The sequence below is a fragment of the Phoca vitulina genome, unplaced genomic scaffold (assembly GCF_004348235.1).
Source record: "Phoca vitulina isolate PV1807 unplaced genomic scaffold, GSC_HSeal_1.0 scaffold1, whole genome shotgun sequence".
NCBI classification, from domain to species: Eukaryota; Metazoa; Chordata; class Mammalia; order Carnivora; family Phocidae; genus Phoca; species Phoca vitulina.
In genome coordinates, this window is record NW_022589704.1 from 3,589,940 (window position 1) to 3,604,651 (window position 14,712).

Here is a 14,712-nt window from a genome sequence, read left to right on the forward strand (position 1 = left end):
TTGAAAGGCACAACCACAAAATAAATTAAACCAGAAATGTCAAGCGTAACATAAGATAAATTTATGATCCTCTGGAGTTCCATTTTAATTTACACAGTCAAATTGCTTCCGATAGTTTATTCTTTCTCTTCTACAAGCCCATCCAACACTGAAACATCAATGTCATAAACCCAGCTCTTTATTCAATATTATTTTTTATTTTATCTTACATTCTATATACAAAACCCGCAGGCATCCTAAGAAGCAATGGGTATGTCAGAAAGTGATCTTGAATCTCATCTATCTGTTGTACAATTTTATTATTATAGCGTTTCTATTATATCCTGGATAGCAAGTACAAAATAAATGTTAAGATATAAGAATGGAGCTGGCCAACAATACAAAATAAGGGTAACATGACCTTCACTCATACGGTGAGAATATGAAAAACACAGAAGTGAAATTTTAAGGGAGAAAAGTTTTACAGTAGAATTGGAGAGGAAGTTTAAACTACCTCGTTTGAAGAGGATGGAAAAAAAGAAAGCCGCGAATTAATTGGATAGGAAGAAAACGGGCACTACTTTTGTAGTTTTAAAAATCACCAGGTCTGATTTGTGGAGTGCACAGCCGCTCATCGTCGAGACGCTGACTGCATTCCTTCCCCAGAGCGCTGCAGACCTACCACGGCCCTGCATTTAGAAAGTTCCACTGCTCATCGCTGGCCTATAATCCCCGATGATAAATAGACATAAACTATTCATTTAAGGCCACAATTGCAGTGCTCAGAAACAAGGCAGGGAAGAAAATGAAGTCACAGTGTATCAAATTTAGTTTTCTCTTATAAGGAGAAGAAGTCAAAATGACTTGGCTATGAAAGGATTTCAATTTTTAAAAGTCTGGTTTTTCTGTGTTAAATTCCAATAAACGTGAAATGGGAAGCACTTATAGTGACGAGGTCTGAGGACAGTCTCCGGGGGCAGCCAATGCCAGCAGCTTTGAAATTCTCTGAGCCCCTGTTCTCCTTGGTCTTCCTTCTGGCCTGCACCTTGTCACCTCACCTGTCCAGGGACAGCAAGGCCAACCCCCAGCAACGACCCCAATCACTAAGCCCTCCCTCTCTGCACTGCTTTACCTGGATCTGGCCCACAGCCCTAGAGGGCAGGTTCCACCTCCATTTTCAGAGAGCAAACGAGACACAGTGCGGGTGAGTAGCTGGCTCGTAATAACACACCCTCAGGAGCAGAATTTTCATTTTGTGGGTTAATTTCAGCCGTCGTGGGCCTCAGGCTTCCTCTCCCAAGGCAGAGGAAAATCACCTCCTCTCCATATTGAAAAGATAGTGAGGGGGAAGCCGAGGTCTCTCAAGGCATCCACTCCCGCCTTGCACTGACTTTGTCTGATTATAATCCATGTGGGCTGTTTTCATCATCCCCGGGGCCAGCCTCCCACGCCCGGAGAGCACCTCCTTCCTGCAAAAGGCAGAAGAGGGACAGGGTTTTTCTCCCATTTACAGGGCCCAGGAGGGGTGTATAGATGGCTACCATACATGCCAGCCACCGCCGAAGCCGTTCACATCTTGAAGAATATATATGTAAAATATGCCTATATGTAAATAATAGGTAAATATATGTAAAATATATGTAAATGATATGTAAAATGATATGTAAAATAATATGTAAATAGTGTATAAAAAATATAAGGGGCATTGGGTAGGGTAAAAGGGAAAGAGTGATGGGCGCCTGGGTGGCTCAGTCGTTAAGCGTCTGCCTTCGGCTCAAGTCATGGTCCCAGGGTCCTGGGATCGAGTCCCGCATCGGGCTCCCTGCTCAGCAGGGAGCCTGCTTCTCCTTCTGCCTCTCTCTCTGTCTCTGTCTCTTATGAATAAATAAATAAAATCTTTAAAAAAAAAAAAAAAGGGAAAGAGTGAGGGTTTTTTTCTCCTGAAAGACAAAGTTTTCTCTATATGATCATCACACTGATTAAGCATGTATTCTAACATCACGTAGGCACGAACACCCCTTCCTTTCGTTCCGGAGCCTGGACATTTGGCACGAATCTCACTGCTGTGTTCCCTTGTTTCCATGGCATGCTGTTCAAGGTGGTCTCCTAGGAAAGGGGTCTACCGTAGAAAACAGGAACCCCAAACTGCATAGACCCCCAGGACTAGCACTCCGGAGTCCTAGTGACAGTAGAGATTTAAATGTTCAGGTCATTAGGTTTTCTGTTTGCTGGGAACACTAAACATTAATAGAAAGTACTCAGTGCGATACATCTCATTTCTAAAAACCCTTGAAAAACATGTTACTGCTTCTCCACCTTTGTATATTATCAAATAAGAACCTCTAATTCAAAATTCTGTTGCCTTTCCCTATTTTCTACGCACACCCATGATTATACTTAATTATACTTTTGAAGGAAGATTTACACTTTATATACAGTGGCTATGTTCTGGTTTGGGGCTGGAAGACATCCCTGCTTTTTGATTAAGGTATCAGTGATGAGCACTTTCCTCTGCTCCATATGGGAGTGAAACGTCAGGGGTCTTGGTTCCTCTGGGGATGTGGCTGACAGGTAGCCTTTCGATCCTCTTGAGTCTGAATCTTTTGACACCAAATCTTTCCAATTACCTTATATACCTCTGTGCCTTCTTCACCCGAACATCCCTAAGGTCCTGCCCACTTCTTGGTAACTTGAGGGCCTTCCCGTGCACTTCAGTTACTGCTACAATGTCACGTCTCCCTGGGCACAGGGTAACTGATGCTCACACAGTGAAGGCTCTTAGATTATCAAGAAATGACTTGGCTGTTCAGAATCTTTTTTTTTTTTTTTTTTTTTGCTCACTTCCTGATTCTCAGCTGTCCACTTTCACTAGAAGCGGGGTCCTTTCCGCTCATCCACTGGCACAGTGCCTTCCAGATATGAAGTGATCAAAACATCTATTACTTAAATGGATGTGTGAATAATGGAGATGCCTGGACAGCGGACGTGAGGGACATGAAGTATGCCACAATGTCCTTAAATGTGCTGTTGAGTAACAGAGGAAAAGACCTTAAAATGGCTTGATGATCTCACCGTCCAGTGAGCTGGGTTACTGAATCATCTCCCCAGGGGCCTCTGAAAGTAGGAATGAGAGCTCTTTCTGACGCCCATTCCAGGCTGAGTGCGGCTTTGCTAAAGTTAGAGGCATCCGCTGCCTCCTTTCAAGGCCTTTGCAGCCCTCGGGCTGGAGCCTCTCTAGCAAGCCTTGTAGTTTTCCACTCACGTGGCCCAAGTGGGGACGGTGTATCAGTCCCCTGCTTCAGGACGCTGACATGGGAGGAGTCAATGCTTACTTGCCAATTTCACCATATCCTTCACAGCATTCTTAGAATTGGCACATGTAAGCAGAGCAACAGAATGGAGAGCCTTCTTCGTTGGGGCTCCTCACCGGAACCACAGACCACAGGATATTCTGTGAGGGAAGATCTTCCCATTTCTCCCCAGGAGGGCACAACACTAGCCCCGGTCTAGGTACCAGGAGAGACGTTCATTCATTACTGACAAAGTAATGAGTCCTTCACACAACACAGATGGGGAATTAGCAGCCTGGAAGTAGGCGCTACTTTGAAGATAATAATTATGTAGAACAGTAGCCGAAGTCAAGTAGCCCAAAGAGTGGAATCACAGGCTTGTGAAATTATAAAATGTTTTTATTTCAATTACATAATAACACTTAGGCTTGCCTCAAGTTTTATTGAGGTTTTGGTCTTTTTTGCACTCAATTATACCTTGTAACAGTGACATGAATTCATATAATCTCATAAAGTGTCAACAGCATTCATAATGTACAGTCCTTTGTGATTTTAGTATTTTACAATTTTTTTTTTATTTAACTTTACAACTATTTTTAAAAATGCTTCCTTGTATAGAAAATATATATTTCCTTCAGGAAGACCAAATCAAGACTTTTCCAATAATATATTGAGATAAAACAAATGAAAATATTTCTACCAAAATACCAAAAGTGACCCAACTATTTAAAATATCCTGTTATAGTTCAATTAGCAGTTTGCACAAGAATGGTACCTTTTGTATTTTTCTTTCGAATATAAGACAAATAGAAAGAGGAGTAATTTAAAGGTTAAAAAAATAAATTTTAGAAATGGTCCCCCTGCACAAAAACTGCATTAGGAAGTGCAATTTCAATGTATGTCTCTTCCAGAAACAAATTAAAAAAAAAAAAAACTTTGTATAAAATGACTTTGGTATATAATCAGCATAAAGTGAAGTCAAAATCTACAAAATAAATTCAGGTATCATCAACAATGAGATCAAAAGTATCGGTTTGAGATAAAATACTTATATGAGGTAAAGGGAATTAAGATCTCCCAGTGCTTTAAGATATTTATTTCTTATCCCTAACATGATTAATTACTGTCCTTAGGTGCAAATCTCATCACTCAGTGACCTATACACTATTTGGCCATTTATCTCCTTTTAAAATAAAATACCATATAGATTATAACGTACACATCAAAATCAAATATGAAAGGACATATATTTGAATGAAGACACATGAATTTAAATATCAACTATACTCACAAATCTCAGAATGCCATTTGGTCATCTCAATTGGGTGCTGGTGTATTTGGTCAAGAATATCAGCCTAAGGCAAATGCTAAAGAGCTTTATTCGGATTGTAAGCAGAAACACGCAGTGTCCGTGGTCTGACACGGCCGGAATGTTCTCCGTTAGGACTCCTACTGATTACAGGTGTGTCTTTCTTTCTAATCTGGGTGATAACCTTAATGAGGAAGAATACGTCTACAAGTAACAGTCTATAATTCAACGTGGTAGATAGCTTGGTGGTTGATTGTCCTACGGTGCATCTATTTCAATGTGGAACGTTTTAGGAACCTCACCCGTGGAGAGAGCAGACGAGCCTCTGACAGCCGGGCTTCGTGTGCAGTCCTTGGCCCCTGTCCACTCACGACATGGTACAGTCTTCCTTGCTTCTGCCCTTCTCGCTTCCGCCTCTCAGCTCGTCCCTGCCTTCTGAAGTGGAGGCTCCCAGCTCCCCTGTAGGTGCTAAGTCATCGTTTCCTACGACCCTTTTGACTCTCTGACTGGGCCCCCCTGCCATCTCATGCTGCTCTGTACCACCTGTTTGAGGGGCATCATCACTGTCCTTGAAGGGACCTTCATTCTCCAGCAGGGCCCCGCCAGGCACCGCTCCACTCCCTGGTTCTGGAGGACCGCTGTGAGCGGCGCCATCTTCTAGAACGGCTTCCTCCAGCTCCTTATCACTGGCACTCATGCCTGACGACAGCGTGGTGTCACCCCCCAAACCTAATGTGCCCCCATCAGCTGTTTCCTCCCCCCCGTTACTGTTTACATCATTATCTTCTCGGTTAAGTTTTGCATCCAACTCAATTCCAGGATTTTCTGGACAGTCAACATTTTCACCACTTCCCGCTACACTCTTCTCTCCTGGACTTTCAGTTACCTCATTTTGTGCTTCTACACCTGGTTTTTTGTCAGGAAGAGCTACCTGCTTGTCTTCCTTCACCTCACTTAAATCTGAGTTCTGAAATGTTAACTCTTTCTTAGCATCTTTAAGGGTTTCTACAGGCATCGGTGTTTTCTTTTTCTTGTTTTTCTTCTTCTTGTTCTTTGTCTTCTTCTGTGATGAATCCAGCGCCTCTCCCTGTTGGTCATTCTTTTCTTCCTCGGGCTCTTTCACATCTAGGGGCTCGCTTTCGGCATCTGCCACAGCGGGACCTGTTGCTCCCTGCAGACTGCTTTCTGCCTCTGGACAACGAGGAATGTTCTGCACTTCTGTCTGGGTTGGCTTCTCATCCCTCAACCCCCTTTCCTCATCCTCCTTTTCGTCATTCTCCCCACCTACCGCTGTGCTCTGACCTGGGAGCTCCTGGGGCTCAGCAGCTTCCTGCTCGGAGAGCTCTTTGTCTAGGTCATGCCCTGTGCTTGGGTCCAGCTCTGTGGGGGCTTCTATGGCACACTTTTCATCATGACTCACGTTGTCATCGCTGTAGGTTGGAGGGCCGGAGGCTTCTGTGCCCACCTGCTCCCCGAGCCCCGTTAGCCCTGCCTCCACCACATCCTCTGTGGGGCTCCCACCTTGCTCCCCAGTGTCTGCGCTGCCCAGCCCTCCGACTTCAGATGGTTGCAGAGAGGCAGATTCTTGACATGGCTTTGTGCTACCCTCTCCCAAGTTGGTTTTCAAGTCTTCCTGGTTTTCTGCAGATTCTTTACTGTGGTTTTTTATATCCAAGGCATCGTAACTGTCCTGCCCAGTGCCAGGACCTGGGATTTCACCATCACGCAAACATTCGGACTGCTCAAGGGAAGCCCCAGTCCTATCATCTGGTGTGTTTATGACCTCATTGGACTCAACCTGCTCTGTATTTTCAAGGAAGGAAGCGTTCTCTAGAATCTGGTTTTGAGCCTGCTCCTCATTTGTGGCATCTGCTAATACTCCTAGGGAGGGGGCACTGTCTTCAGAGGCTTTCTGGTCCTTGGCATTTTCACCAGGATGGAACACCTCTGTGTCCATACACTCCTGTGCTGGGTCCTCTTTGTGCTGTTCTTGCTCAGTATTCTGCAAGATTTCTTTTTTCCCCACATTCTCCACAATTTCACTTTTCACCTCCACTTCACTGGCTCTTCCTAAAAGACCATTGAGAAAATTGAAGGGACCCCATGATGTGGTGACCACTTAACATACATTACAGCATAAACACATGTTCTCTCTCCCACCCGACCCCATTCCTAAGGAGAGAGAGTCATCAAAGAATCACACGGAACAGAAGCCTTGGCCAGGTCTGTGTGGCAAATCAGTCATTGCATCAGCCAGCGTTCGATGCGCGGAGGCCACCGCCACCATCTCGAAGGCGAGAGTGGCTGCTGGTGCCATCCGGTGTGAACTGGTTTTCAAAGGTGCAGTTAAGTTTTAACAAATAGAGCTCTGGATCAGGCAGCCAAACAATCCAAAATAATGGGTTTAAGAACGACCTAAAGTTCGTTTCTAAATGCACAGCTGGACTACTCACACTTCTTTGTCTGTCAAACTGCACTGCACGTCACATAGGCCTAAAACCACCTTCAAGTAATTTTTAAAAGAAACCTTCACTCCACCTTAAGAAACTCAGCCTCAAGGTCAGTCTCAAGGAAGACACTAACTTGAAATAGCTCACGTGAGGTGAAAAGAAATCCACCCCCCACCATCTAATCGCTGTGCTCCTGAGAAAGCAGCCTGGTGCCCTAAACTCCTCCGCCCCACCCCGCAGGGTCTGGTGGGAGGGCCAGCAGGTGGCAAGTGCTTACGATCAAGATGACCACTGAATCAATAATAAGTTATTCATCCATTGAAGAAGTACAAATTAAAAACATGCTATGACTTTGGAATGGACGCTTATATTTTAGATTCTCCAAACAAACCAACCCCCGGCATATCAGATGCCATGTTGCTGAAAGTCAAAGCCTGATAATTTTATTACACCGTGGTCTCCACAGGTGGGTGCACTTACCCCAGAGAAAATGGGAGAAGTAGTAGGGCTTCTAGTTAGTTTTGCTTCACCCTTTAAAGATGTCCATCAGTGAATACGTTTTATAACACACACTTTGTACTGATGAATAGTATGTGTATATATAAATTAAAAATACACGTATTGGAAAGTTCCCACAATTCTTTACTGATAGGGATATGTGATCAAAAAACATTTGGACACCACTTACAGAAGTGGTCTATTTCTAGTTCTTTAAGGGTTGGTTTCATAATGGTTAACAAAGATTTATAAAACGTATGTTTGAACAAGAGCAACATGATCAAATTCCTAGCTGCTCACACAGCTTATAGATAGGTAGGATGGAAACCAATCAATTTATCTTCTCTCAGTAACTTTTAAGCAATCAAAAGCGCCGTGTCCCTTTAGGAATCATCGAGATAATGAGGTACATCTCCCTATGAAGCAAGTCCTGAGAAGCTGGGGCCTACAGGTTTCTACATTTCCATAAATAAAAAAAAAAATAAGATGAAAGCTTCTATATGGAAATTAGAGACATGGGCTCTGAGCGTATTCCAGCCTCATTGTAGAAAGCAGGAATGCAGTGGGTGATAAGGGACAAGTGAGCCTTACCTGCCGGCTGCAACTCCAGGCTGCACCCCGGATTCAGAAGGCTTATTTTATCCAAAAGCCAAATATTATGACCAATATTAGTCGGTGAATCTTTTCAGATATTTGCAAATTGTATCAAGTATTCTTACAATCTACTGGATTCCCCAATTTATATTCTTTCAGAAGCAAAAACTGACGTACAAAGGAATATCACCTCTGACAAAGGGGAAGGCACCCCTTCACCCTGCCCACACTCCCCACCGGGGGCTGCCTGTCCGCCTCACCCCTCCCCGCCCCAGCCCGGGGCCACTGAGCGGTAGCCTGAGAACGGCACCCAAGACATACTCTGTCACAAGCCCCCATCTGCTGTCCACGGCACCTCACACCCTCAAAACACTTCACGGTGTGTGGGATGCGCAGTGCTGGCTTGGAACCAGGGTTAACTATCTTACTTTACGGCCTCTGCTATTCTGATCTTTGGAGAAGTCTGTAACGGAGTGAGTTAGGAAGCCGTCCTCGGCCCGTGGCGGAGGAGAACCGACTAGCACTGTCAGAACTGTCCCTTAATTTCTGAGACGATTCACCTTGCATTCACAGTTTCACGTGGTGGCTTTGAGAAGCAAGAGAAATGTATTCCTTAGCCATCGGTGGTGAGCACTGGACAGGGATGCACACCGAACAACACACGTGAGTGACCACATCGTGTGGCAAGGGCGCTCCCCAGAAGTGGCAGGACGCATGGCATGCTGTGTGAGTGTTAATTGATCAGTGATGATTACGTCAACTCTGATAACGCATGGAAGGTGAATCGATGCGGACTAGAGGATGAAAAGACCCGAAGGAAGGTGAGCACTTACCTAGCATCCCATCCCCTGCCGTCCTGAGGGCGTTTAACTCTCCTTTCGTCATCTTGGAAGGACCTTGGTGTCCGACGTCATTTAGAGCGTCTGAAGTCTCTCCATTGGTAGCTAGCTCTGAATTTAGGACTATTCCATGTTTCTGGGAACAAAAACAGACTCGTTGTAATACTGACTGATACTAGGTTAAACTCCATTTTATTAATAATAATGAAAAGGAAGCTCTTTTTTCCTGAAGTTGAGGAAACAGAATCAGAGAAGTGGTAGACACCACACTCGTAAGTATCTTCTCAACACACACAAATCTGGGATGTTCTCCTCCACGCTCCAGTCCGCATCCCAACGGGCTGGTGATGAGACACTGTCGACATGCATCCTTTTTAACTGGAGGTAAGGGCCTGCAGGCCACCACACAGTACTGCAGCATGCAAGTCACTGCAAAGTGACCTCACTTTTAAAACCCTGGTTGCATTCTTTAAAAAGAGAGACAGAGATAAGGAAAGAAATACGTGCGTGTTCTGAAAGGAATAAACACAACTTATGTTAAAGAAGGAATACAGGGACGCCTGGGTGGCTCAGTCGTTAAGCGTCTGCCTTCGGCTCAGGTCATGATCCCAGGGTCCTGGGATCGAGTCCCACATCGGGCTCCCTGCTCAGTGAGGAGCCTGCTTCTCCCTCTCCCTCTGCTGCTCCCCCTGCTTATGCTCTCTCTCTCTCTCTGACAAATAAATAAATAAAAATCTTAAAAAAAAAAAAAGAAGGAATACAGAAGTGGCTAGAATGTTTGGTATCTTCAAGGGAAATATAATTCATCCTCACTACACTGTGAAACACTCTAGAAACAGTCACACTTCACATGGGTCACGGACTCACTTGCTACCCCCGTGCTCACAGCTCTCTCCTTGAGCTTGGAGGAGGCCCCAGCGCCAGGCTCACAGCCCTGGGAGGAGCGGTGATAGGAACCTCTCCCCCTGGTTGACTACTCTGGCCTTGACCCCTGATAATGAGCAGCTGACCCTGATGTTTCCACTGACGATCTCAGAATCTGCCACGGCCATACCCTCTTCTCAACACTGTCTCCTACAATGTTGATTACCCCCCCCGAGCCCGTTTTCCTTCACTTGGTGTCCAGCCAGCAGCTGAAGACCCCTTGACGTGGCGCAAACAGGACATGGAACGTTCCTCAACCCATGGGGTCTCAAAGTCTAATTCGTATGAGCCTCCCCCACGCCACCAACCAGCTGGAGAAGTCCTTAAATTTGAGCCTTTAATATAAAGAAACACACACATTGTCTAACTTGGAGTAATGTCCTGGAGAATGTATCAATGGGTATGAGAAAAAAATGTAAGCAGTATATAAAAAATTCTTGGAAATCAGAGTTGCTTTTGAGATCAGATACGCTTGTGAACATCTAAAGGAACGGGCAGACCCGACTAAACCTACGTTCATTCATTTCATGGGTCTCTTCGGTGTCAGTTAATCGAAGATTTGAATTGATTAACAGAACTCACATCAATGACACACAATTAATTAATACCAGTACGCACACACAGTCATTCTTGAGAACATGGGTTTTTTTTTTTTTTTTAACTATGCTTTGGCTTCATACCTTTAATTCCTCTTTCAGCATGACTACTTCTTCTCTAAGATCATCTCGGTCACTCCTTATGGAATCAAAGAACTCTTTCTGCCTCTCTAAAGCCTGAGTGTGAGCAGAGCAAAGAGAGAGAGAAGTTTGCACAGGTGAGCAGGTGACTGAAGCGAGAACAAGGAGGATTCCACTACGTAGAACACCGCCAGAGTTAAAGCACTGTGCAGAATGTGCTTCAAGATACAGACAAAACGCAAATACTAAGCTTCTCGTGAATTTATGGCAGCCAAGGAACGTTGCCTCCTGCCTCCTTAAAGGCACTCAGAGGCTGCTGTATGTGCACAGCTTTCCAGTGCGGTGAGAGAATGGACACAAGCCACGCACCCATTCAAATGGGAGATAAACGAGGAATAAGAAGAAATGCGTAAGAAACCCCAAGTGACGACTTAGACTATTCTTCTACATTGATTCTTGGCGTTCGCTGTCGCAGAGGAACATAAAGTGGTCCTAAGGCAAACACGTGCGCACGCTCGCCAAGTCCTAAATGAGTGTGGATGAGGATACAGAAGGGAGAACCAGCAGAGCCTCCCGCGGCACATGCCCGACGCTGTGCTCCAACACCTGGAGATCTGCCTCAGAGCCGTGCAGGATGGGCTGCTGCGTTCTGGAAGCCGTTTGTCATTGGAAGCATGGCGGTTACTCTAAGTGGGCTCTTGTCTTCCTACTCGTCACTCCTAAAGGCAGGTGGGCTGTGGTTGCTTTTCTTGTTAAAGGAGAGGGGCCTGGGGCCTCCACGGGGACAGGTCAAGGAGGGAACTCATGGGCACAGCACCCGCCACCTTGCAGCTTCCTCAAATGCCTTCAAGAAAGGCCTAGGCCACACCGGACAGAGAATCCGAGAGGCCCGAGCCTCCCCACGTCCCTCCTGCCCTAGGGTGCCTCCCTCACTCCTTGTATCTCAGGCTGCTGCTGGCCCGCTCGGTGCAGGCTCAGAGCCCGGTTAGCGTCAGCAAGGTGCCCACCCCATGTCGGAAGTGCACTTCAAGTTCAGAGTTACTGTGAGCTTGAGTAAACTAGTGTATTCTCCATATTATCAGTTCTGTGTCCCGTGGGGGCGCATGCATGCTCACACAAGCGTTTCTGCATCTGCTAGCGGACTGCCCCTTTGAACAGTTTCACAGACTCGGGAGTCCTACCCCTATCTTCTTGTCTTTCCACTCTATTGTTTCCTGAAGATCAGAAATCTCCCTGATATAACTCGCCTGCTTCTGCTGTAGCTGTCGGATTTCCTGAGGAATAGGAACAGATAGAAAGAAAGCAGATAAAGGGTTAAGCAGGAAGACAAAGTGCAGGGCTCGATAATCCGGGAGCGGTGACTGCCCGTGAGCCCACAGACACGTGTGGAGGAGGGTACCAGCCCCATTTCCTGCATTAGCCCGGATTCGCCTCTGAATGCCGGAACCTTTTCCTTGGCCTTAGCCTCCAGCGGCCAGAGAAGCAGGAGAGGCCCTGCCTGGGGCACATTCTTACTTACAGGCACTAGTTTAAGTTCTGATCAAGTTAAAAAGTTAGAACCAACCCTGTATCAGTTTCCTATTGCTAAGGTCACAAGGTGCCATTAATTCAGCAGCTTAAAAACAACGCGAATTTATTCCCTTATACCTCCGGAACTCAGAAGTCCAAAATGAGTCAATGAGTCTGATGCACTAGAATCAAGGTGTGGGCAGGTCTGGATTCTCTTCTGGAAGCTCTAGGGGAGAACCCATGCCCTCCCCGCCTTTTTTTTTTGGCTTCCAGAGGCCACCGCATTCTTTGGCTCTTGGCCCCTTCCTCATGTGGCACCAGCCTTGCTGCCCCACCCCTCCACCGTATCTCCTCCCGCTACCTCTCTTGCCTCCCAGCATAAGGACCCCGTGATGACAGTGGGCCCCCAGTTAATTTAGGGTCACTCCCCATCACAAGGCCCTTAACTGCACCACACCTGCACCGTCCCTTCTGGTGCATAAGGTGCCACATCCACAGGTCCCAGGGATGGGGACATGCACATCTCAGGGGGCCATCATTCTGTCGGCCACGCCTCCCAAACCAAACACAAAGCCCCCAAAGAATGAGAATCTTCACCAATGAAAGGAACCATTTTCCTTAAGTGAGGCACGGAGAATTAGCCTAAACTCTCAATTTTCGAGGAAACGGTTAACTCTCGTAATGAGCCCCCCAAATACTCCTAAGACACAGAAGGAAGAGCAAACGAGGGAGCGCTACTCACCTCCAGCAATTCTTCCCGCTGCTTCAAGGCCTCCTTCACTTCGGCAAACTGGAACTGCAGGATGCTGTGGGCGTGCTTTTCCCTCTCAAACTCCTACAAGGGAGGGAAAGAGCATGGACATGGTGACGGAACCACACTTTCTTTCAAGTTCACGTCCCCATGACTTACGTTGACCTTGGAACAAACTACCTATTACCATGTCATCACAATTTTCAAGGCCTTTTTAGCAGCACAAGCCCACTTCTCTGGACTTTCTGATTTCCTGTAAACATCCCTGTGGACCTGATGCATCAGACAGGTGCTCCCTGAATCTTTCCAGGATGGCAGGGCCCGGCGGGGCAGGGAGGGGGGCCCTCTCCAGGGGGCTGTCTGTGCAGGGGGCCTGGAGGAGGCAGCTCTGTGAAGGACTTAGGTTGGAACTAGCCCTGATTTTGAAATTGGACAAGGAATACGCTTTAGGATAAAAAGAGAGGTAAATATGGTCTACTTTGGCAAGCTTATCTCATTAAGTGGATGGCCAACCCTGTACCCTGGCGCCCCCACTCCAGGGACAAAAGCACAATACTGCACAATCCATGAGGATGGTCTGGTACCCAACAATTCAGGACAGCAGGGTATATACCTGCCAGGTCGGTCAGGGGGTTCATCTGGAAGGGACGTGACCTTCGCTTCTCACCCTGGCCTCACCTGCTCACCCACTTTCTGAAGTTCGAGGGTGACCGGTCCCCTCCTAGCTGTGACAAGGGCCTGCCTATCGGGCTCTGCTTGGTCCCTGTTCCCCAGCTTGGAACAACATTCCAGGATCATCCAAATTCTCTGGAATTAGGTTTGGGGGTTCTTGGTCTACTTCCTGATGCCTGATTGAGGACATCCTAGGAGTGTTTAGGATGCATCAGAGTGCCCTCCCCACAGTGGGGTCCACAGTGAGCATCTGCTCCTATAACTGTATAATCTATGTCATCATCAGGTCTCACGGGAAGCTTCTCCTTTGTTTCAGAGTTTAGCTCTCAGGAACTTCATAAATAAAATTCTTCTTTAGCTCCTAAATTCTATATAGTCAAAGAAGGAGACCTTTGAGTTGCTAATGGCACCTTGGTTTTAACCCTTGGGACTTAGGGGATAAAGCCAGTTAAAAAAAAAAAAAAGTGACACAAATTAGATTTTCTGTTTACCTCAGCAACTCTGAAAAATTGGACAATATCCTAGGGTTTGATAGACCAACTAATTCCTAAAACTGAAAAACAAGTATTCCTTGCTTTATATCCCACAAAGAACATCTAATTAGTCTTTTGTCATTGATTGCAACATAGGCTCAGACTTCTTGCTGCTATCATAATTAACTTAATTTAGCTTAATGAAGGTATGTAATTCTTAAATGGAATAAAATAAATGAATATATTTGCAACTGGCTCTTTCTCGATGCTGTTAGAAGATAAAATAAAAATCCAGAAATGTATCAACAGGAAATTATTATTTTTTTAAAAAGATCTTATTATTAAGTCATCTCTACACCCAACGTGGGGCTCAAATGTATGACTCTGAGATCAAGAGTTGCATAGTCTACTGGCTGAGCCAGCCAGGTGCTCCAACAGGAAAATCCTGAAAGCACCCAATTATGTCCATCCAAACATGTTGGTTCTTTGTAGGCTTGTTTTTTCCTGGTTACAACTTTATCTTACATGCAAAACACACAATGTTCTCCCAGTAAAACTGTCTCTAGTTTACAGAGTGAAATTGTGCATGTTAATATTTCAAAGCCCTCTGCAAAGAGCATGGCATTCTTATTCACAGATGTTTGGGCTTCCTGGACAAGTGGAGAACCGCTACCTACACACATACACACACATACACACACCCCCCACAGACACGCCATATGCCACACACACACACACACACCCCCC

The 14,712-nt window shown here is 45.8% G+C and overlaps 1 protein-coding gene across 10 annotated transcripts in view; it reads right to left on the reverse strand.

Annotated features, from left to right (window-relative positions):
* Positions 1-14,712, reverse strand: part of LRRFIP1 (LRR binding FLII interacting protein 1) — a 142,339-nt gene that overhangs the window by 7,359 nt on the left and 120,268 nt on the right. For 5 of the 10 annotated variants that reach the window (XM_032392958.1, XM_032392821.1, XM_032392673.1 and 2 more), the window contains 5 exons: positions 12,812-12,904; positions 11,742-11,834; positions 10,564-10,656; positions 8,954-9,095; positions 3,653-6,648 (listed from right to left, as the gene is read on the reverse strand). In XM_032392958.1, the coding sequence (XP_032248849.1) occupies positions 4,946-6,648; positions 8,954-9,095; positions 10,564-10,656; positions 11,742-11,834; positions 12,812-12,904 (2,124 nt within the window). In that variant the 3' untranslated portion in view covers positions 3,653-4,945. Of the gene's footprint in view, positions 1-3,652; positions 6,649-8,953; positions 9,096-10,563; positions 10,657-11,741; positions 11,835-12,811; positions 12,905-14,712 lie in introns of those variants that run through there. The other 5 variants (XM_032393034.1, XM_032392888.1, XM_032393109.1 and 2 more) reach the window with 4 other exon arrangements.